The 22,193-nt window shown below is 41.1% G+C and overlaps 1 protein-coding gene across 3 annotated transcripts in view; it reads right to left on the bottom strand.

The window, feature by feature from the left end:
- The window catches only part of LOC137321172 (uro-adherence factor A-like), a 95,957-nt gene that overhangs the window by 5,166 nt on the left and 68,598 nt on the right, over positions 1 to 22,193 (bottom strand). For 2 of the 3 annotated variants that reach the window (XM_067983434.1, XM_067983435.1), the window contains exons 12-17: positions 18,956 to 20,102; positions 18,353 to 18,456; positions 17,081 to 17,155; positions 15,036 to 15,140; positions 8,730 to 8,783; positions 2,542 to 2,640 (exon numbers count right to left, since the gene is read on the bottom strand). In XM_067983434.1, the coding sequence (XP_067839535.1) occupies positions 2,542 to 2,640; positions 8,730 to 8,783; positions 15,036 to 15,140; positions 17,081 to 17,155; positions 18,353 to 18,456; positions 18,956 to 20,102 (1,584 nt within the window). The remainder of the gene's footprint in view (positions 1 to 2,541; positions 2,641 to 8,729; positions 8,784 to 15,035; positions 15,141 to 17,080; positions 17,156 to 18,352; positions 18,457 to 18,955; positions 20,103 to 22,193) is intronic. The other variant, XM_067983436.1, reaches the window with a different exon arrangement.

The raw sequence follows: 22,193 nt of genomic DNA, 5'->3' as shown, positions 1-22,193 counted from the left end.
AGTATGGGCTAATCGAGGAAAAACAGCACAGAGACTTGTAAAGGGCATGTCACCTTTGACTAGCTTACATAGAATGTACAGCACAGAATCAGGACATTCAGCCCAACAGGTCCATGCCGGTGTTTATGCTCCACATGAGCCTCCTCCCTCCCTACTTCATCTAACCCTATCAGCATATCCTTCTATTCCTTTCTCCCTCGTGTTTTTTTTTTAATTCGTTCATGGGATGTGGGCGTCACTGGCAAAACCAGCATTTATTGCCCATCCCTAATTGCCCTTGAGAAGGTGGTGGTGAGCCGCCTTCTTGAACCGCTGCAGTCCGTGTGGTGAAGATTCTCCCACGGCGTTGTTAGGAAGGGAGTTCCAGGATTTTGACCCAGTGACGATGAAGGAACAGCGATACATTTCCAAGTCGGGATGGTGTGCGACTTGGAGGGGAATGTGCAGGTGGTGTTGTTCCCATGTGCCTGCTGCCCTTGTCCTTCCAGGTGGTAGAGGTCGTGGGTTTGGGAGGTGCTGTCGAAGAAGCCTTGGCGAGTTGCTGCAGTGCATCCTGTGGATGGTACACACTGCAGCCAGTGTGCGCCAGTGGTGAAGGGAGTGAGTGTTTAGGGTGGTGGATGGGGTGCCAGTCAAGCGGGCTGCTTTGTCTTAGATGGTGTCGATCTTCTTGAGTGTTGTTGGAGCTGCACTCATCCAGGCAAGTGGAGAGTATTCCATCACACTCCAGATTTGTGCCTTGTAGATGGTGGAAAGGCTTTGGGGAGTCAGGAGGTGAGTCACTCACTGTGCAGAATATCCAGCATCTGACCTGCTCTTGTAGCCACAGTATTTATGTGGCTGGTCCAGTTAAGTTTCTGGTCAATGGTGACCCCCAGGATGTTGATGGTGGGGGATTCGGCGATGGTAATGCTGTTGAATGTCATGGGGAGGTGGTTAGACTCTCTCTTGTTGGAGATGGTCATTGCCTGACACTTGTCTGGTGCAAATGTTACTTGTCAGGTGCAAATGTTACTTGTCACTTATCAGCCCAAGCCTGGATGTTGTCCAGGCCTTGCTGCATGCGGGCACGGACTGCTTCATTATCTGAGGGGCTGCGAATGGAACTGAACACTGTGAAATCATCAGCAAACATCCCCATTTCTGACCTTATGATGGAGGGAAGGTCATTGATGAAGCAGCTGAAGATGGTTGGGCCTAGGCCACTGCCCTGAGGAACTCCTGCAGCAATGACCTGGGGCTTCCCCTTAAATGCATCTATCCTACTAGTTGCCTCAACTACTCCCTGTGACAGCGAGTTCTACATTCTAACCACTCTCTGGGTAAAGAAGTTTCTCCTGAATTCCTTATTAGATTCATTAGTGACTCTTATATTTATGGCCTCTAGTTCTGATCTCCCCCACAAGTCGAAACGTCTTAACTGAATTCCTTTTGGAAATTAGCAGGTGCAGAGGTAAAGAGAATGTAGTGGACATGGTATAGTTGGACTTTCAAAATCTATTTAATAAAGTGCCACATAAAACAGACTTATTGAAAAGATTAAGGCCCATAACATTAAAGTTGAAGTGGCAGCATGGTTAGAGGGATAGCTGAAGGATGGCAAACAGAGAGTAAGAATAAATAGTTTCGCAGATTGGCAAGATTCAGCTAATGATGTGCCCCATGGATCTGTGTTGAAATCTCTTGTTCTCCATATACTTAAATTTGACATGCATTTGGAAGGAATATCAAAATTTGCTGATTACATCAAATAGGAGGAATGGCAAACTGTGAGAACAATGTAGGGGGATACAAGTTAGGAGAATGGCAAATATAGTTCAATGTAGATATATATGAAATAGTATACTTGGAAAAAAACAGAATGGGAAATAAAAATAATAGTTTAATGCAAAAGGTTATTAGAATATAGAACGCATAACCGAAAGTGGCTATTGAAGCAGAGTCAATCATGACATTAAGAGGTAATATATTAAAAAGGGTACAGAGAAAGAGCAAGGAAATTGGATTAGACTAAGTAGCTCCAATATGGAGCTAATACAAGCACACTGGGACAAATGGCCTCCCCGTGCTGAAACCGCTACCATTTTATCAAGATTAACTTCATCCTTATGCTCCAACAGAATGTACTACTGCAAATGATAAAGCAAAAAAAAAGGTGCATCCCTAGAATGGACTATGGGGTAAGAGAAGGACACATGACCAATTATGGGCCCAGTATTTTAAATAAGAAATTGCCCCAGTGATGCCCTATTGTTTCAATGATGGGCTATTCAATTTTATGTGGAGGTTGAATACATGAGCAAAAATAGATAAAAGTGCTCAAGGGTAAGTGAAACCATGGAAACTTGGTAAATACTTGCTTCTGTTCATCAGACCTGACTGCAATTAGATTAAGAAAACCATAGAAACAAACACTCCATCTGCCGTCATTGCTCAATCTCCTGCTACTCAAAATATGAACAAGTACAAAATGTAGAATGTGTTCTTGAATCTACAAACTTTGCATGTACTGCTTTATAGAGTTTCTGTAAAGGCACTAACCTACAAGTATTTCCCTGCTTTCCTTTACATTCCACACACAGGTAGGTTTCAAACTTTCTTGTACATCTACTTCAGATGGCTCCTTCTCACAGTTACAACCTATTCAAATAATAGAACAGATTGAAGTTATTAGAAAGTACTTGAAATTTCATAATGTCGTTATCATAGTATAATATTTTTGGTATATTTAATACACTATTGAAACTGGTAAATAATATTGATTATAGGCCAGAGTTAATCCACAACTATACCCAAGGCAGACATTGGTCTCCGAATGAGGATCTACTGCACATGCCACAGATCAGCTCGTCGAAGGCCACAGAAACCAATGCATTCTTACCCCTTTTTAAAAAGCTGCTGTCTAATTTCTGTTATGAGTAATTTTATTAATGGATTCACTAATCATTCAGGTACAAGGAAAGAAGAGCCAGTTCTGGGATTAAAAGGCATTTAATCAAGTCACTCAACATCTGATCAGTAAGAATGTATAGCAAGATTTTCTAGGATTCAAAGACAAGAAACAGGGCAGGCACATGGGATTAGGACTATTGCGCACATGGAGGATAAATACCAACACGAAGCAGCTCGACCCAATGACCTGTTTCCATGTTGTAATTTCTACATAATTCTATGACTTGGTCAATACAGAATTCAAAATATATTCAGGAAGAACTGACATCGACAAGTTGTCTCTCCTACATTTTTGAACAATCCAAATTTTGCACCCTTTCTGGAAAAAAATCAGAGGCATTCCCACAAAAATGAGACACAATTGAAAAGTTGCCCAATGTAACTCAACAGTAATAATAGACTCTGCACTCTGTAGAAAAAATAAACACCGCACCTACAATTCTAAACTGAAGATCCGTACTCCAACTCCCACAAGAAATATAAAGCCTAGCCTGTCTTGTTTCAATTCCGTTTTGTGTGGAGCTCATACATGCTTCATTTCCCCTTTTCAACATAGAAGAGGATATGGTGGAGACCTTCACTCAGAAAGCAAGGCCTCAGCAGCTGGTAAGTTAACTCATCCCCCAACCCATTTAGTCTCTTATCCACACCGTAAGTCAATCAGTAAAGAAACTTCTGAGCAATGGCTTATGGTGTGGATAATAGACTGGAACTGAGGAGGCAGGTTTATATTAAGTAAGCTAACTAGGTCCTCTTAAGTAAGAGGAACTGGTTTTATGAGCGAGTTGGCTCAAAGCCATACCCTAAAGGATTGTACTCATTATTCAGAGATTAATGAATACTATCCACTAAGTATTCTAAGTTTTAAAGTGGATGTTTTTTGCCACAACTGCGGGAGGAAACCATTTTTATCAAATGAAGGCTGAGGCATGCAGTACAATATCTAATGCTCCATCTGTAAAAATCCTATCCGCATGGAATTAGCATGTGAAAATCAGCACAGTTCCAACATCCAAAGAACTCTTAGCCACCACAAAGTAACTGAGATTACTAATGTCCCTATATTTGGATCGGCTCAAGATGTCACTGTTATCAATAGAGAAAAAGTACTTATAAAACTAATGGGACTAAAAGCCGATAAGTCTCCTGGACCTGATGGCCTACATCCGAGGATTCTAAAAGATGTGGCTGCAGAGGTAATGCATTGGTTATGATCTTCCAAAATTCCCTAGATTCTAGAACGGTCCCAGTGGACTGGAAGGTAGCAAATGTAAATACCGCTATTCAAGAAAGGAGGGAGAGAGAAAACAAGGAACTACTAGCCAGTTTGCCTGACATCAGTCGTCAGGAAAACATTGGAATCCATTATTGAGGAAGTGATAACAGGGCACTTAGAAAATCATAATGTGATTAGGCAGAGTCAACATGGTTTTATGAAAGGGAAATCATGTTTGACAAATTTATTAGTTTTTTGAGGATGTAACTAGCAGAGTAGATAAAGGGGAACCAGGGGATGTGGTATATTTGGATTTTTAAAAAGGCATTCGATAAGGTACCATATGAACGGTTGTTACACAAGGTAAGGGCTCATGGGATTGGGGGTAACATATTAGCATGGATAGAGGATTGGTTAATGGACAGAAAACAGAGAATAGGGATTAACAGGTCATTTTCAGGTTGGCAGACTGTAACTAGTAGGGTACCGCAAGGATCGGTGCTTGGCCTCAGCTATTTACAATCTATATTAATGAATTAGATGAAGAGACCGAGTGTAATCTATACAATTTTGCTGATGATATAAAGCTAGATGGGATAGTAAACTGTGAGGAGGATGCAAAGAGGCTGCAAATGGATATAGTCAGGTTAAGTGAGTGGGAAAGACGGTGGTAGGTGGAGTATAATGTGGGGAAATGTGAGGTTATTCACTTTGGTAGAAAGAATAGAAAAACAATTTTTATTTTAAATGATGAGAAACTATTAAATGTTGGTGTCCAGAGAGACTTGGGTGTCCTGGTACAAGAAAGTTAGCATGCAGGTACAGCAAGCAATTAGGAAGGCAAATGACATGTTGGCCTTTATTGCAAGGGAGTAGGAGTACAAGAGTAAGGAAGTCTTCTACAATTGTCCAGGGCTTTGGTGAGACCTCACCTGGAGTACTGTGTACAGTTTTAGCCTCCTTATCTAAGGAAGGACATACTTGCCTTAGAGGCGGTGCAACGAAGGTTCACTAGATTAATTCCTGGGATGAGAAGGTTGTCCTATAAAGAGAGGTTGGGTAGAATGGGCCTATACTTCCTGGAGTTTAGAAGAATGAGAGGGGATCTCATTGAAACATATAATAATCTGAGGGGGCTCGACAGGGTAGATGCTGAGAGGTTGTTTCCCCTGGCTGTAGAGTCTAGAACTAGAGGGCACAGTCGCAGGATAAGAGGTCGGCCATTTAAGACTGAGATGAGGAGGCATTTATTCACTCAGAGGGTTGTTAATCTTTGGAATTCTCCACCCCAGAGGGCTGTGGATGCTGAGTCATTGAGTATATTCAAGGCCGAGATAGATAAATTTCCAGACTCCAGGGGAATCAAGGGATATGGGGATCGGGCAGGAAAGTGGAGTTGAGGTTGAAGATCAGCCATGATCTGATTGAATGGCGGAGCAGGCTCAAGGGGCCGTATGGCCTCCTATTTTTTATGTTCTTATGTGACATTCTACACCAATTCAAAGTTTTCTGAGACCCAGACAAATCTAAAAAGCTTCCATACATGGATTTAAAACACCAAAACGTGGCCTTTTGAAAATGGCTGTACTGCTTAATAAATAAATGCGTTTCCACTTCACTGACATGGATTAGACAGATCAGAGGCTTATTTAGATATACATGCCTTGTTTTACCTCTGTGAAGCACCATGGTGTTTTTTTTAAATGTTAAGGGCACTATACAAATGCAAATTGTTGAATCCATTTCTTGCACAATGTCAATCACCAAGTAATCTTACAAGGTCTAACTGTTACAAAGTTATAGAACATTTTCAGCCCATTATACAATAATCCACAAGTGTCTCTAAACTGTATGAAGGTGTAAGAATATGGTTTAAATCCAAGCATGGTCAATATCCCATCTCACATTGCTCATATAAAGCTCCCAAGCACCTTAGCAAGAGGGCGGTGCTAATAGGAAGGGGGGCGAAGTCGTGTCACGATGTGTGCGTGAAAGAGACAGAGAATGCTGAAACTTCTGAACTATAAACACCCAAAGGTCAAGAGATGGCCCATTTCTAGATGCTATAATGTCAGAAGGTGATTTACACCAAAACAAGAGATGTGGTTGCTAAGAAACCACATACTGTAAAGAACAGAGGTTGCAGGAGCCATGTTCAAGGCTGACGTGGAACAAAATGTTTATGCAGCAGAGATAAGGTAGCCACTCTAACCAAGGATTGTTTATACTGAGAGTCAGCAAAGTGGGATGGTTTGCGGCCATGAGATAAGACCAGCGGTGCTTAGGTACAGAACAACACAGCCTAGTATAGAGATAGGGCATACTCCCTCAAAAGTTAGGGCTCTCAAGAGGGGACGATCGAAAGTCCACTGCCACAGGCAGTCCGCGAAGATCATGTCTGATCATCCTGAATTCACGGACAGATCAGACTGTATTGATTGATTGTCATTAATGTAATCTGTAGACAGTTGTATTATAACTATAATACTGTTGAATGTAAGGTTGAAGACAGCTGTGGTGCAATGCTGTGTATGTCAATCTATTAACCCACAGAAGGATTAACAACCCACAGTTGTGACGGTAACGGGAGAAATCCGCTAACAGACGGTAAATACCATAGTGTGCTTTCCATTTGGAAAACCAAAGCATCCCAAACAATCTAAAATCACTGAGGTGTTTTTGGTTTAAAAAACCTTAATATATCTTGAGGTCTATGAATTGAAATTCCTATTACGATAGTGACACTGAGTGCCTTGGCTGCGTGCAATCAAAGGGTTTGCAAACTGAATGATATACATTAGTACATTTGCTTTATTCTTTAATTAACCAACTCCCTCCTTTATTCCTTACCCGGTCTAGCCTATATTTGACTCCAGTCCCACACCAACATGGATGACTCTCAACTTCCCTTGAAAGTAGGCTAGCAAGCCATTCAGTTGTATCAAACCATTACTCAGTGGTTCAAGAAGGAGGCCCACCAAAACCATCTCAGGGGGTACTAGGGATAGGCAGTAAATACCACCCTCACCAGCAGCACCCACATCCCTAGAATGAATAAATAAAACATCTGAAGATGCTTCATTAGATTTAGAACAAACATGGATGTTTTAGTCCAGTGTTGGGATGTGATGATAGCTATTTAAAGGTTGTCAGTCATTTTTGTTTCTAGGATTCCCTATGAGCAAAGTTGCTCTAAAGCCCTTTGTCTTTTGGGCAACATGACATTACAAAACTGAGTTTCCCTGGCCTTCTCTGTTAGACCTTAAACGCACACCATACTAATTGAAATCCATCGATTCAAATATGCTCAGTCATCGAACCCAAGAAACAATGACTCATTACAGACTTCAGATACAGCGACAAGGGTGGCAGAAAAACACCATATAAAGGCCTGCTATGCTTTTGGAGTTCTATAAATGATAAATGATGCAGATGTTATCAATACTTTTTTTTAAAAAGAGGGTAAAGAGGAAGAACAGCTTAATGTGGTGCAAGTCTGTCATGACCTTTTTATGTTTTATTATGTTTTGATAATATGGAGCCAATTCCGGTCTCCCAGGGAGCAAATTGTCAAAAATGAGGGCAAGGGTAAACACAGTGTCAATGACTGTACAGAAGTTAAAACCCTGAAAATTGTAAAATTTGAAAAAAAACTTACAAAAGACCAAAGGTTCTAAACAATAATTAATGTGAAAAGATTAAGTAAAATAGTGAAGGAAGAACACCTTTCCAGACATGCAAGCAACAGAACAAATTGCTGCTGACAAGACAAAAAGAACAGAAACACACCAGAACAAAGGTGGCCGGCCTTTGGTCAAGATGCGTTTACATGGCTCTTGTATGACGGCAAACTCAAAAGGAACAATGTCCCAGTGAATCCCTCACCCCAGTTTGGATAACAGCCTATATAGAAGTTGGAAGGTCAAACAGCCACCCAAATTATGTTCCATTTGATTTTGAATCTTTAGCTCCACTGATGGTAGTCTTCAGTTTCTGTAACTGAAGATTTTGACTACACCATACTACCACACAGTCCATGAAATCAAAGGGAACACCAATTAACATCAAGCGTAAATTTTGAAGCTTAGTCATCATCAATGCTAGATATGCTGTACAATGCAGTGAAATTAACTGTGCTGCCGCCATTTATCCCACAAATAGTTTAGAATTTTAACTACATGTCAGCAGTTTTCTCCCAACCTACCTGTCCTGTCCCACCCAAACCATGGGCTTCAGAAAAACTGCAGCAATTTAACGAAAAGCTTAGTTTATCTGTGCAACATAGCTGCTAGTGCTCAATGCTATCTACAACCAATTTCAGTTTTGAAAGGAGCTAATGGCATAAGAAACAAGTGATCTGATCTGCCTCACCGACTTAGTATAAGTGCAGATGAACACCATATTTATACTCTACCCTTCACTTTTAGGGATTAGACAGTGTTAATGAATTAGACAGGGATTAGACAGTAAGTTGAGAAAATCAAGTTACTGTAACAGTAATGTTACAGTATGACAATTATTGTTCTAATTGTATAAGATGCAATTGTTGGCAGCAACTTACTATCTTCTGGTCCAGAGTTGCCTGGATCTGCATCAGTTTGAACAATGTTGCTAACTGCAATAGAAGTGGGAAGAAATTGGTTAGCATAAATCCAATTAATTTTTTTTTTAAAGTTCTCACCATTGAATTATTGAACCACAAGTCATGTACAGCATTAGTTCTGTTAAGGACAATTAAACCTGTACAGCTTATCGCCCTGAATAAATTTTGAAAAGTAAAATGATTTGCCACACATGGTGCAAATACTAGCAAGATTCTCATACATTTCCAATGTCTACTTCCAATGGAAATCATTACCTAAGCTTAACATCAAATATTTCCATTAAATCCACTCAGTAGAAATAAGTACTCAAGCATTTACCTGAAAAAATGGGTTTTAAACACCTGATAAACGCGAAAAAACACCCGAAAATCTACTAAATTGCAGGCTGACTAAGGATTAAGTGGTGCCTAATGCCCCATTTCAAACCCAAAACACAGGGTTTAAAAGAAGACGGAAACCACTGTCTTCAGCCCTCACCATGAACTCTGTAACTTTGCCATCAATTCCAAGCCCTGTCCAGCCACTGTCATGGATTGAACTGGACAGTTTGCGACCTTGGCATCCTAGTCAACCCCGAGTTGAGTTTCTGATACCATATCCTCTCCATCACAAATTTCCACCTCTGGAACATTGCCCGCCTCGACTACTGCCTCAGCCCATCTGCTGCTGAAACCCTCAGCTATGCCATTGCCAGCTCCAAACTTGACTATTCCAATGCTCTCCTGGCTGTCCTCCCATTCTCCATCTTCCGTAAACTTTAGATCATCTTAAACTCTGCTGCCCGTATCCCATCTCACACCAGGTCCTACTCATCAAATTTTAAATTCTCATCCTCATGTTTAAATCCCTTCATGGCTTTGTGCATCCCATCTCTTTAAACTCCTCCACCAACCCTCCACCCCCCTGCCCCTCCTCTGGCCTCTTGTGCCTCTCTCCTCCCTTCGCCCCATCACTGGCTCAGCGTCCATTTTGTGAGCATCTTGTGACATTTTTCTACATTAAAGGGGCTATATAAATGTACGTTGTTGTTGAAAAACGGAGCGGGGAATAGTAATCACTTTTTAAAAAAAAAACTCTTCTACATGCCAGCTAATGGCCACAGCCTGCAATTGTAACCATTGACATAGCAAGGTTGAATATTAAAAGTTGACACAAAATTGTGACCAAAAATTCATAACAATAGAAACTAATCTTTTGTGTACAGGAAAAGCATGTCTTGCATAGGATTTATAATATAATATAGATTTATCAGTGGATCTGAATGATCAAGTTCAGTGAATCAAAGCCCAAGAGTCAGCACATCAGGGCTGTGATCTGGTACAGAATTACTATCAGGCCAATCATGTCAAACAGCTACTCAGGAGACTGTTATAAGTGAATAGCATCTAGCCATTAGAGCATCTACAAAAGGGAAGAAGTAATCCCATGGCGGAATCTTCAGAACAGTAGCCAATTATACCTGAAAATGTTTTTTTTTGAAGGACCTTACACAAATGTGCATTCAAAGTTAAAAACAAATACATAACAAGTAAACAATAAAATAATTTATTCAACCTGAGGAATACCTGTAGACAACTGTGACTTGCAGTTTCAGATTATATTTTGCAAACATTTGAAGACTGTTGAAGAAGCAAACTAATGGTAAAATTAGTACGCTCTCGACCTCTCTTCAGCAGCACTGACTCACTCTATTTCAGAGTTGTCCTGGTCTGCAGTTCCATTTCATCCTTCACCTCATCCGGCTTGTAACAAAAAACCTTTTTTCTTCCTTTCAGGTGTCAAGGACTGCAAGCTTCAACAACTCTTAGATACCAATGCCCCTCCTGATCCTTCTTTTCTTCCACTTTTCTCTGACCCAATCCCTCCTTCCAATCTCACCCGTTGTCGTGTTTTCACCATCCCCTCTGACCCCGAACGCTCAGTCTTCAGCAAAGGCCTCAGCTTCATCCCGACGCGCCCAACTCAATGAATTTTGAGCTCAACACGACGTTGAGTTCTTCTTCCGCCGCCTTCACGCCCACTTCTTTGGCCAGGAGTCTTCCTCCCACAGCAGACCTTTCCCCAGTCTTCAGAATTCTCGTTCCACCTGGACCCCTTCCTCTGGACTCTTACCCTCTCGATCTTTTCATTGGGAACTACCGGCGTGACATCAGCCGTCTCAACTTCTCTACTCCCCTCGCTCACTCTATCCTACCTCCCTCTGAACTTGCAGCACTCCATTCTCTCAGGTCTAACCTGATATAGTCATTAAACTCGTTGACAAAGGGTGGCACTGTTGTTGTTTGGCAAACGGACCTATACCTTGTGGAAGCTGAACGCCAATTCCCTGACACCTCCTCCTACCTCCCCCTGGACCACGATCCCACCGCTGAACATCAAGCCAGTTTCCCAGACCGTCAATGACCTCATCACCTCTGGAGATCTTCCCTCCATGGTCTCCTTTTCACCATGGACATCCAGTCTCTCTCTACCTCCATTCCCCACAGGATGGCCTGCAGGCCCTCCGCTTCTTCCTTGAACGAAGGTCCAACCAGTCCCCATCCACCACCACCCTCTTCTGCCTGGCTGAACTTGTTCTTACGTTGAACTTCTCCTTTGACTCTAATCACTTCTTCCAAATAAAAGGTATCGCTATGGAATCCCGTGAAAGTCCTGGCTATGCCTGCCTTTTTGTGGGATGTGTGGAATATTCTTTGTTCCAGTCTTACTCAGGTACCTGCCCTCACCTCTTTTCTCGGTACATTGATAATTGTATCATTGCCATTACCTGCTCTCACCCCAAATTGGAAAATAACAACTTTGCTTCCAATTTCCACCCTTCCCTCGTCTTCACATGGTCCATCGCCGACTCTTCCCTACCTCGACTTCTGTCTCCATTTCTGGGGATAGGCAGATAACCCGTATCTACTATAAGCCCACCGACTCCCACAGCTACCTTAATTACACTTTCTCCCAGTCCGCTCCCTGTAAGGATTCTATTCCATTCTCCCAGTTTCTCCGTCTCATCTGTTCTGACGATGCCACCTTCCACACCAATGCTTCTGATGTCTTCCTTTTTCCTCAACCGAAGATTCTCCTCCACTGTAGTTGACAGGGCCCTCGACTGTGTCTGTCCCATTTCCTGCACTTCTGCCCTCATCCCTTCCCCTCCCACCCAGAACCATCATAGGGTCCACATGACCTCACCTTCCACCCCACCAACATCCACATTCAACAGATCATCTTCCGCCATTTCCGCCACCTCCAGTGTGACGCCACCACCAAACACATCTTCCCCTCCCCTTTCAGCATTCTGATGAGGACGTTCCCTCCGCGACACCCTGGTCCACTCTTCTATCACCTCCAACACCCGCTCTCCTACCCACAGCACCTTCCTGTGTGAGCGCAGAAGATGCAACACCTGCTCTTTCACCTCCTCCCTTCCAACCATCCAGAGCCCCACACACTCCTTCCAGATGAAGCAGCGATTTACTTGTACCTCTTTCAATTTAGTATACTGTACCCGCTGCTCAAAATGTGGTCTCCTCTACACTGGGTGGACCAAACGCAGATTGGGCGATCACTTTGCTGAACAGCTCCACTCAGTCTGCAAGCGTCACTTGCCATTTCAATTTTCTGTCCCACTCCCACTCCAACCTCGGCCTCCTACACTGTTCCAATAAAGCTCAACAGAAGCTCAAGGAACAGCACCTCATCTTTCGATTAGGCACTTTACAACCTTCTGGACTCAACACTGATCTTAATAACTTCAGATCATAACCACTGCTCCCATTTTTTCAAGACAGCAGGTACTGGTAATGGATCTGCTGTTGCTATTTACAGCTCCTCTAGACCCATCTTTTGTTTCTTTACTTGTCCCATTACCACCCTCCTTGCCTTGCACTATCATCTCTTTTGTCATTTAATCACTCTTGCCCTCTAACCTATTACAGACCTTCCCTTTTGCTCTTTCCTCCTCCCTCGCGCCCTCCCCCCACCACCACCACCTTTGCCTGGCTCTGTACTTGCTTAAAAACTGTTAAATATTTAACTTCTTCCAGTTCTGACAACAGGTCATCGACTTGAAACATTAACTCTGTTTGTTTCTCCACAGATGCTGCCTGACTTGCTGAGTATTTCCAGCATTTTCTGTTTTTATTATAATAGTAAAATAATCCCTTTCTGGTGCAGTAGCAACAGAATTAACTATATACATAGAATTTACAGACAGAAACTGGCCACTCAGCCCAACTGGTTTATGCCAGTGTTTATGCTCCACACGAGCCTTCTCCCACCCCATCTTCATCTAACTATCAGCATAACCTTCTATTCCTTTCGCCTTCATGTGTTTATCTAGCTTTCCCTGAAATACATCTATGCTATTCGCCTCAATGACTCCTTGTGGTAGTAAGTGCCACATTCTAACCACTCTCTGGGCAAAGAAGTTTCTCCTGAATTCCCTACTGGATTTATTGGTGACAATATCTTATTAAAAAAATATAAGATAAAGAGGAACGGATAGGGTGGATAGAGAGAAACTATTTCCACTGGTTGGGGATTCTAGGAGTAGGGGGCATAGTCTAAAAATTAGAGCCAGACCTTTCAGGAGGGAGATTAGAAAACATTTCTACACACAAAGGGTGGTAGAAGTTTGGAACTCTCTTCCGCAAACGGCAATTGATACTAGCTCAATTGCTAAATTTAAATGTGAGATAGATAGGTTTTTGGCAACCAAAGGTATTAAGGGATATGGGCCAAAGGCAGGTATATGGAGCTAGATCACAGATCAGCCATGATCTTATCAAATGGCGGAGCAGGCACGAGGGGCTGAATGGCCAACTCCTGTTCCTATGTTCCTATTTTTGGCCCCTAATTTTAGACTTCCCCATAACTGGAAACATTTTGACTACGTTTACCCTATCAAACCCGTAAAATCTTAAAAGACCTGTATCAGGTCACTCCTCAGCCTTCTCTTTTGTAGAAGCCTGTTCAGTCTTTCCTGCTAGGTACAATCTCTCAGTTCTAATACCATCCTTGTAAATCTTTTTTTCACCTTCTCCAGTGCCTCTATATCCTTTTTGCAAAATGGAGACCAGAACTGTGCAGAGTACTCCAAGTATGGTCTAACTAAGGTTCTATATAAGTTTAACATAACTTCTCTGCTTTTCAATTCTATCCCTCTAGAAGTGAACCCCTGTACTTTGCTTTTTTTAATGAGTCACTAGTTTTAATGATTTGTGTATCTGTCCCCCGAGATCCCTTTGCTCCTCTACCCTATTTAGACTCTTATTTTCCAACGAGTATGTGGCCTCCTTATTTTTTTTACGAAATTGCACCACCTCACACTTATCTATATTGAAATTCATTTGCCAATTACATGCCCGTTCTGCAAATTTATTGATGTCTTCTTGTAATTTGTCGCAGTCTTCCTCAGTATCGACAATACCTCCCAATTTGGTGTCGTCCACAAATATTGAAACTGCACTTCTGATTCCTGAGTCCAAATCATTGATGTAAATGGTGAACAGCACCGATCCTTGTGGAACACTACGTCCCACCTTTTATCAATCTGAGTACTTCAGAAGAACCAAGCTGCATTATCAGAGCACAGTCTCATATACAGAAGGGCTGAAGAAAGACCATATGCTTTAATGGCACCAAACCTTTAAATGGAGTGTGTCTTCATGCACTGTTGTCCAACAGAAATCGCTGACTAGCCACAGCTGTGGCTACAGCAATGCCATTTTAGCCATAGGCACATGCACTAAATTTGCTGGTGTTTCCGCCCCTGTTACATAGCATTTTAGCAAATAACCAATAGGCAATAAACAAGGAATTAAAGCACTCATCAAAAAACATTCGTAAACGCTGCTTTACATCATACCATTTTACCAACAAAAGCAAAATACTGTGGATGCTGGAAATCTGTAATAAAAACAGAAAATGCTGGAAAAGCTCAGCAAGTGAGGCAGCATCTGTGGAGAAAGAAAGAGTTAGCGTTTTACTAACAAACGGACAAAAAGGTTAAAGTACACATGCATACGCCGTGCAAATGAGTATTGATATTACATGACCAACGGAGTCTATTACTCATTTTTTATTTAATCAGAAATGTGATTTTCCACATCTGAATTCCCAATTCGCCATATGTGTCTAATGGCTAATGTATTGGACAACACAGTCTTAGTGGCCCATCACACCTTTCCCCTAAATTGAAGGATAACAATCATTTGTAAATGATAGGTTAATAGTATCTACCCAGAGTTGACCTCATTAAGCCATACCTGATTCTTCTGTTTCATAAATCACACGTTCTCCCAACCTGTACTTCACAGGCTTCACTTTGGTTCTTTTCGAACGTCCAACAATAGGTGTATGTTTGGGATAGACTATTGACAAAAATATAATATCACAAGGGATCTTCAGTATCCCAAACAATGGTCTTCAGTTTTACAAGAGTTTCTAGACCCAAAGAACATATTACAAAAAATGAAGAATTCTGGACACCTACACACTCTAACGTCATATTTTGAAGTTAAGACCCCAAATGTGAATGAATTCTCAAGTCAGATCAGGACCAGTGGTCTTCTAAATGGATAAGATTTTTTTCTTCAACTGTCTCCTGCTTATTTAATGCCTGTGTTACAGCAAGTACATTAAGGCTGATCCCCCTGACATTAAATCACGAGACTAAGAGAACAACCATTATATAATTGGATTTCTTTCCATTGCCAATGATAGAAAGCCAGTTACATTGTTTTCTTTTGTATGAAGCTGTTTAATTGTATTCCATCTCATGCATCTTCAGATTGCACACAAATTTATACAAACTAGCCAGTTTAAAAAAAAAATCAGCAAGTTCCAATAGCTAGCTAGTGGCTTTTAATAAGTATTTTGCTGGAGAGATTATTTAACATCGAAGAGAATATTGTCATTATTTCATATTGTACCTCAAGAACTTAAAATAACAGGGCATTCACACAGTGAAATTGATGTTCTTTCCTCGGCTTGTAATATACAAGCCAGTACTGTTGTTTCATGTCCCAAGTGGATAACTTTTAAGCAGAACTGCTCTACTCTTATGTTGCATACAATGTAGGATGGCTCAACACAAAGCTCACTTAGTCAATGAGCTATGCCTCGAGCCAACTGTGCTGCTACTTTCCAATACAATAACCTGAGGTTTATGATGGCAAGCTGTTCAAAAGAAGTTTGTGTACTAATAGGCAATGGTACCATAAAATGGCAATTATTTGAAGCTATTAGACCGTTCTTCTAAACTGGAAAATAATGTACTGCTCCCCCAAGAATCTCATGACCTATCAAAAGCAGAAATGATTGCTGAGTTTACTCAAGTGAAAATGTGCTCAAGCCGTCCATCAAGTAGAGCAAGTAAGTAATTCATCATTTCTGCCAAGTTGCATGTGATTGCACCTACGTTTGGACCTTAGCACTATTGTGTGAATGACTTCTATATGTAGTCTGATAAAAGCAAACCGAATATTAAATCGCATGGATAAACTTAATCCAGAATACTACATCAAGGCAATACTACAATAAGGGGGCATAGGTTAAGTGAGTGATGGGAAATTTAGGACAGATGCCAGGAATAACTCTTTCTACATCTCTCTCTACATGTATTAAATATCAAGTCATCTTTTAGTTTCTGCGGTAAAACCTTTCACATTCTAGTTTCTGACATAATTTCCATTTTCAAAATCACATTTAGAAGTGCTTTGTCTTCAGAACCATTTGCCCATCACGGTTATGTTCTCCAATCTGCAAACTATTCTTAATATTTTCCAACAATCAATTTAACTGCAAGAACAGGGAGACATCCATTTATATAACATCTTATCACAATTTTTTTTTAAACTGCTTCAGATATACAATGAGAATAGATTCAGAAATGCAGTGAATTTTATGTAGGAGAATACAGCAGCCATTTTGCAGACAGCTAGATCCCACAAATAAGAATGAGATAAATGACCAATTAATCTGTTTTGTTGATGGAGGGAAGAGCAATGACCAGAACACCAGACTAGTCTCTGTTCCTGTTTGAAAGGTGCCATGGCACCTTCCAACATTCACCTGAACCATCAGAAACAAAGTAGACTGACTCATCCAAAAAAACAGCACCTTGGACAATGCAGTACTTCCTCAGTATTGCATTCGTATCAGCATCGATTATGTGGTCAAGTCCTGGAGTGGGGCTTAAACCCACTGCCTTCTGACTCAGAGGCAAGAGTGCTACCAATTAAGTCAAATTGATACCAGTAGCACTAGTAACTCAATGCATTTCTGCTGTTTTACACCCAGTGCTTTAAACCTGTGTTGAATTGATCATTTTCCTCACTGATACTCTCTTTTGTATAACGGACATCCTCATTAGCATCACCGAAGTCTGGAAGGGAAAAAAAGAGTATAAATAGATACGCACTACAGATGTAGTCTTCCTCATTCTTTGAAAGTAGTGCAACTTCTAATAACAAATCATGCAATCAAACATGGTCCTCCTATCTCAACTTGTCAGATACAGTCCCCCACCGAAGTTTCCACCAGAACCAGAAGGCCAGCAACTGAATCAATGTTGGAGAGAGGAGGATTTTTTCCTACCCCTCTGCTGTCCGACCTGCCTAGGTTGTTTGGATCCTGGGATGAGACTCCCCTTACACCCAGAAGGGCCCATATATTATTTAACAGGCACATTGGATCTGCTAGCTTAAAGTACATTTCTAGTCTGTCCTGGACATAATTTTAGAGAAGGAATCCAAAGTCTATCTATTCCATGGTGGAACTATTACAAACTGGCCTTCTTGTGAAAATGATCATACTTCTGAAAGTCATGTAACTTTGGAAGACAGCATAAACAAATTTCAATTCTGGAAATCACTGGGAAAAATCTGTTATATTCAACTTTTAAAACTGGAAACTGCTACTGACCAAAAGTTGAGGAGTCCAGCAGAGCCACACCCACTGACATAGGCAGCAGTGGACAACATGGAGGTGCAATGAAGTGTTAGCCAAGGAAACTGCCGTTAACAAACAAGGAAAAAGGAAACTTCTCCAAAAAAACAATAAACTTTCAAAAAGACTTCACAGCCCCTCCCAAAGGCTCAGTTGGTAAAGCAAGCAGGGAGCTGAGCCATACAGAACAGATGATCCCAGGTCTGATTCATGGTTTGTACAGGATGATCTATCTATCCATTAGGGTGGTAGTAGCAACCATTACAAGTGGCCTCTGCTCCTCCAGCCAGCAAGGAAAAAGAAATCAGGCAGTTTCCACTCCTGATTGCTATCCAGTGATCCCTGCTGCAAAGTACACTTGAGTAAACATCAGATGAGGATAAAGTTGGGTTCAGCTGTAATGTTCCTTTCCCTTCCCCCGCCCCTCCAAAAAAAGATGGAACAATCTACCAAAAATCACTTCCTATCCTCACACACAAAGAATGATAATTTGGGCAAGATAGTAGAGGGCTAAGAGAGAAATCACTTAACCAAAATGACAGCATAATGGCAAGAATTTGTTTGAAACACTGTTCTTAGGTTCCTTCTCACATTTAAACGAGGCGATATTTTCTGCAGATTATTTTATTCATACCCATTGTTTCTTCGTGATGATCAAAGTTTCCACTGTCACCTGCATCTGAAGATGCATCTTCATAATTCACACATGGCCCAGGCCCACTCTTATTAAAAACAGGTCTAAAAATAAAAAACACATCCTTGAACTTATTACTGTTGAAATACTCAAATTAGAAATTATGAGCAGACTACAAATTGTTTTTATGTAGGAATGTTAAGTAGTACATATGTAAAAATTGTAGTTCTCAACTCTACCTGAGTGCATAGCTTAAAACTCTCTAAAGGCCTGCATGAAAGAGGTGTATATTATATGAATTATTTACTGAAAACACCGCCTGCCGACACACAACCACCACCACCCCCCGCCCCCTCCTGCTAATGAAACACAAGTAACATACCTCTGTATGCAGATGTACATGTAAACATTACTAATTCCTACAAATTTTCTTTAAACCATTAATGCATATTTATCAAATGTAAAAGCACTGTAGATCAATATCCACAGTTCTACAGCTATTTTCCCATTGCTGGTTAAGTGCTAGGTAATACCCACAAGCTGAATGATCGAAGGTTCATTCATTACAATATCCAAGTCCTTGAACAAAGTTAGCCTACTTACAAAGCACTGCAGGGAAGTCCTTGCTTTAAAATTCCCTTGCTTTGCACAGAAGTGCTGGGTTCTGGTTCGTCATCCTCCTCACTCTCATCCGATGTCTGTTCACAAAGCTGAGAAGGGAAAATTTTATCTTGGTACTTCATGGTGTCAGATTTTCTGGGGCGCATTACAACTCGATTTGGAGTACCTGCGGACACCTTGGTATTTGCTGGCAGTCGATCAGCAGATTTGGTGATGGACTTTCTGGGGCTCATTACAACCCGATTTGGAGTACCTGCAGACACCTTGGCAATTGCAGGAAGTCTGTCAGCAGGTTTTTGTGGAGTCTTTTTGTCAACATAAGCTGCACCAAACGATGCTAAAGATTCTCGAAAGGGTTTTTGTGATGTTGGCTTGGATGATAAAGAGATATAGTCCTTAGTTTGCCTTGAGGTTGTACAAACATGAGCAGGTCTTGAAAGTGGACAGTACTCCTCCTCCTCTTCCAATTCAATTTTATCTTGCACATCGAAATTGTGAACCTTAAGCTTCAGTATAGATTTTTGTTTTTTGGGCGAGTGCATGTCAGAGGGTTTTGCCTTTTCTTCTTCAGCCTCCGAAAACAATCGCTTTTTTGGCAAAGATGATGCAGAAGAATACTTTCGTTGTCTACTAACTGATACACTACCAGAATGATTGTCCCCTTGATTAGCTGTCTCCCGTTGCCTTGGGGGTTTTGACTGGCTATGTGGTGGGCTACCCGGCGAACAATCATTTTCAAAAACATCCTCCTCAAAATTTTGCTCCTCTGAACTACACACGTCAGTCTCTAATGGCTTTGTTTGAGCACGTGAAGATCTTCTTTTCAAAACCATCTGCTTTTTCTTCATTTGTGATCTTGAAGATTTTGCCTTTACCATCCTGTCTTGTAAACTGTCATTCAGTGCTGACAAATAATCTGTCTTCAATCTCTTTTGCGGATGATTGCCATCGTGCTGTACAACCCACCACTTCGGTGGCGGTCTGGTAAGACGTCGGCTCCTTGTATATACATCCAAAGCATTACCTTGGGGAAGACTCTCATCAAGCTCATAGGGAGAAGGGATGCATTTCTTAGAATAGCCAGGTTTCTTCAGTCGAGTTCCCTTTTTTGACATTTCTTTTTCTTTTACTGAAATAAAAAGGCAGTATTCAATCAAAGCAACTTTGAAAAGAAAGAAATTGCCTTTATATAGATCCTTTCATGATCTCAAGACATCCCAAAGCTCTTTAAAGACAATGAAGTACTTTTGAGATGTAGTCACTATTGTAATGTAGGTAAACCCTGCAGCCAAGGTCGCACAAATGGATGAGATAATAATCAGATAATCTGCTTTAGTGATATTGGTTGAGGGATAAATATTGGCCAAGACACTGGACTCCCTTGCTCTTCTTCAAATAGTGCTATGGGATCTTTTACATCCACCTGAGTGGGCAGACAAGTCTCATCTGAAAGACGACACCTCCGGTAGTGCAGCACTCCCTCAGTACTGCACTGAAGTGCCAGCCTAGATTATGTGCTCAAGTCTCTGGAGTGGGGCTTGAACCCATGACCTGACTCAGAGGCAAAAGTGCTATCACTGAGCCAAAGCTGCCACCTTGGAGGGGGAAAAAAAAACATATTATTGGACTAGAAAAAGTTGTTTCTCTTTTTACTAACTACCCACTTAACAGTTACATCCACCTATCTCAGTATCTGGATTAAATACACTAAAAACACATTTTAGATTCAGATAGGTTTTATACTGAATTAAGGGAGGGGAGAAAGAGAGCGAACAGAATGGAGGAACACATTAGCGTAAGGTCCACTATGATCAAAACCGGTTGGATATATTTTTACCCATCAGCATTTGGTTGAAGTGTTGTATTAACATGCTTATTTTTTCCATGCAGTTTTATCTTCTATATACCCATGATTGGTCCATTGTCCAGGCAGTGGAGAAAGTTAATGGGGACAGGATGGCTTAAAAGATTCATACAGGAGTACCCTCACACTTGATATATCACAGCTCCCATAACCATGCCATCCAAATACCAACCCCTATGGGGACAAACTCTATCACTGAATGGGAGCTGAACAGTACCATACAAAGAAAAATTAACCAAAATCATGTATATATGTTCCAAAACTCATGGTGAAGAAAGCAGAGTGGGAGCTTAGCATCCTTAGAATAAAGCTACATTCAAACTATGAGGACCAAACTAAAAGGGAAGAAAAGTATGATTAAACAACCTGTAGAGTCTTCATCATTGTTTGAATGATACTAAACACAAACTATTGTTTTGGGGAATCACTTTTTTTTGTCCTGATGTCAATGGGACTGGCCACTGTGACTCACTTTTTAAAAAATTCGTTCATGGGATGTGGGTGTCGCTGGCAAGGCTAGCATTTATTGTCCATCCATAATTGCCCTTGAGAAGGTGGTGGTGAGCCGCCTTCTTGAACCGCTGCAGTCCGTGTGGTGAAGGTTCTCCCACAGTGCTGTTAGGTATGGAGTTCCAGGATTATGACCCAGCGACAATGAAGTTCCAGGACTCTACACCAGTGGCCTTGACTACAACTGTATCTAGTGTTTTTCTGCCAGTCGGTTGCCACTAAAGCAAAATATATTTTGCAGTTCATTTAGCAACATAGTGTTGAAATGGGTTTACCTAAAGTCTTAATATTACGAGAAGGAAACAAATTGTTCAGAACATTTGAGTACTCATTTAGTTTGAATGTAGGTCCACATATCAACAATGTTTGTGAGCAGAGTTCGGAGTTGATGTTACACCTTAAATTATTCAGCCTTCACCATTATACAAGGAAAGGCACAGTGAGACCAATACTGCACCTGTCAATTTACTCAAACCCAAGACAACACAGAAGTTGGCATGGACTTTTAGTTTGAGAGTGCATTAGCATGATGCAGTAAATTCATGTTGCTAATGGTATAAGGCATAACAATGCACAACAGTAATGTTTTACATTACCATGATCAACTGTAAACTCAGTACCAATGTTACATCATGAGGGAAGGAAAATAATTTTTAAAAGGAGAGATTTCTTTTAAAATAAAAGCTGCTGTTGTGCTATTATATATTTTTGCCCAGTTGTGAGACCATCCTCCCCAACATAATTTTTTTTCTTAAAAAGTTTGAACCACACTTGTGTAGTTAAATCAGTTCTTTGTGCAATGATTGCTACTGTATCAGCATTCTAAATGTATTCAGTACAGTGAAG

The sequence above is a fragment of the Heptranchias perlo genome, chromosome 4 (assembly GCF_035084215.1).
Source record: "Heptranchias perlo isolate sHepPer1 chromosome 4, sHepPer1.hap1, whole genome shotgun sequence".
Taxonomy (NCBI): domain Eukaryota; kingdom Metazoa; phylum Chordata; class Chondrichthyes; order Hexanchiformes; family Hexanchidae; genus Heptranchias; species Heptranchias perlo.
The sequence above is the reverse complement of the archived record's forward strand: the minus strand, read 5'-3'. Positions and strand labels throughout refer to the sequence as shown.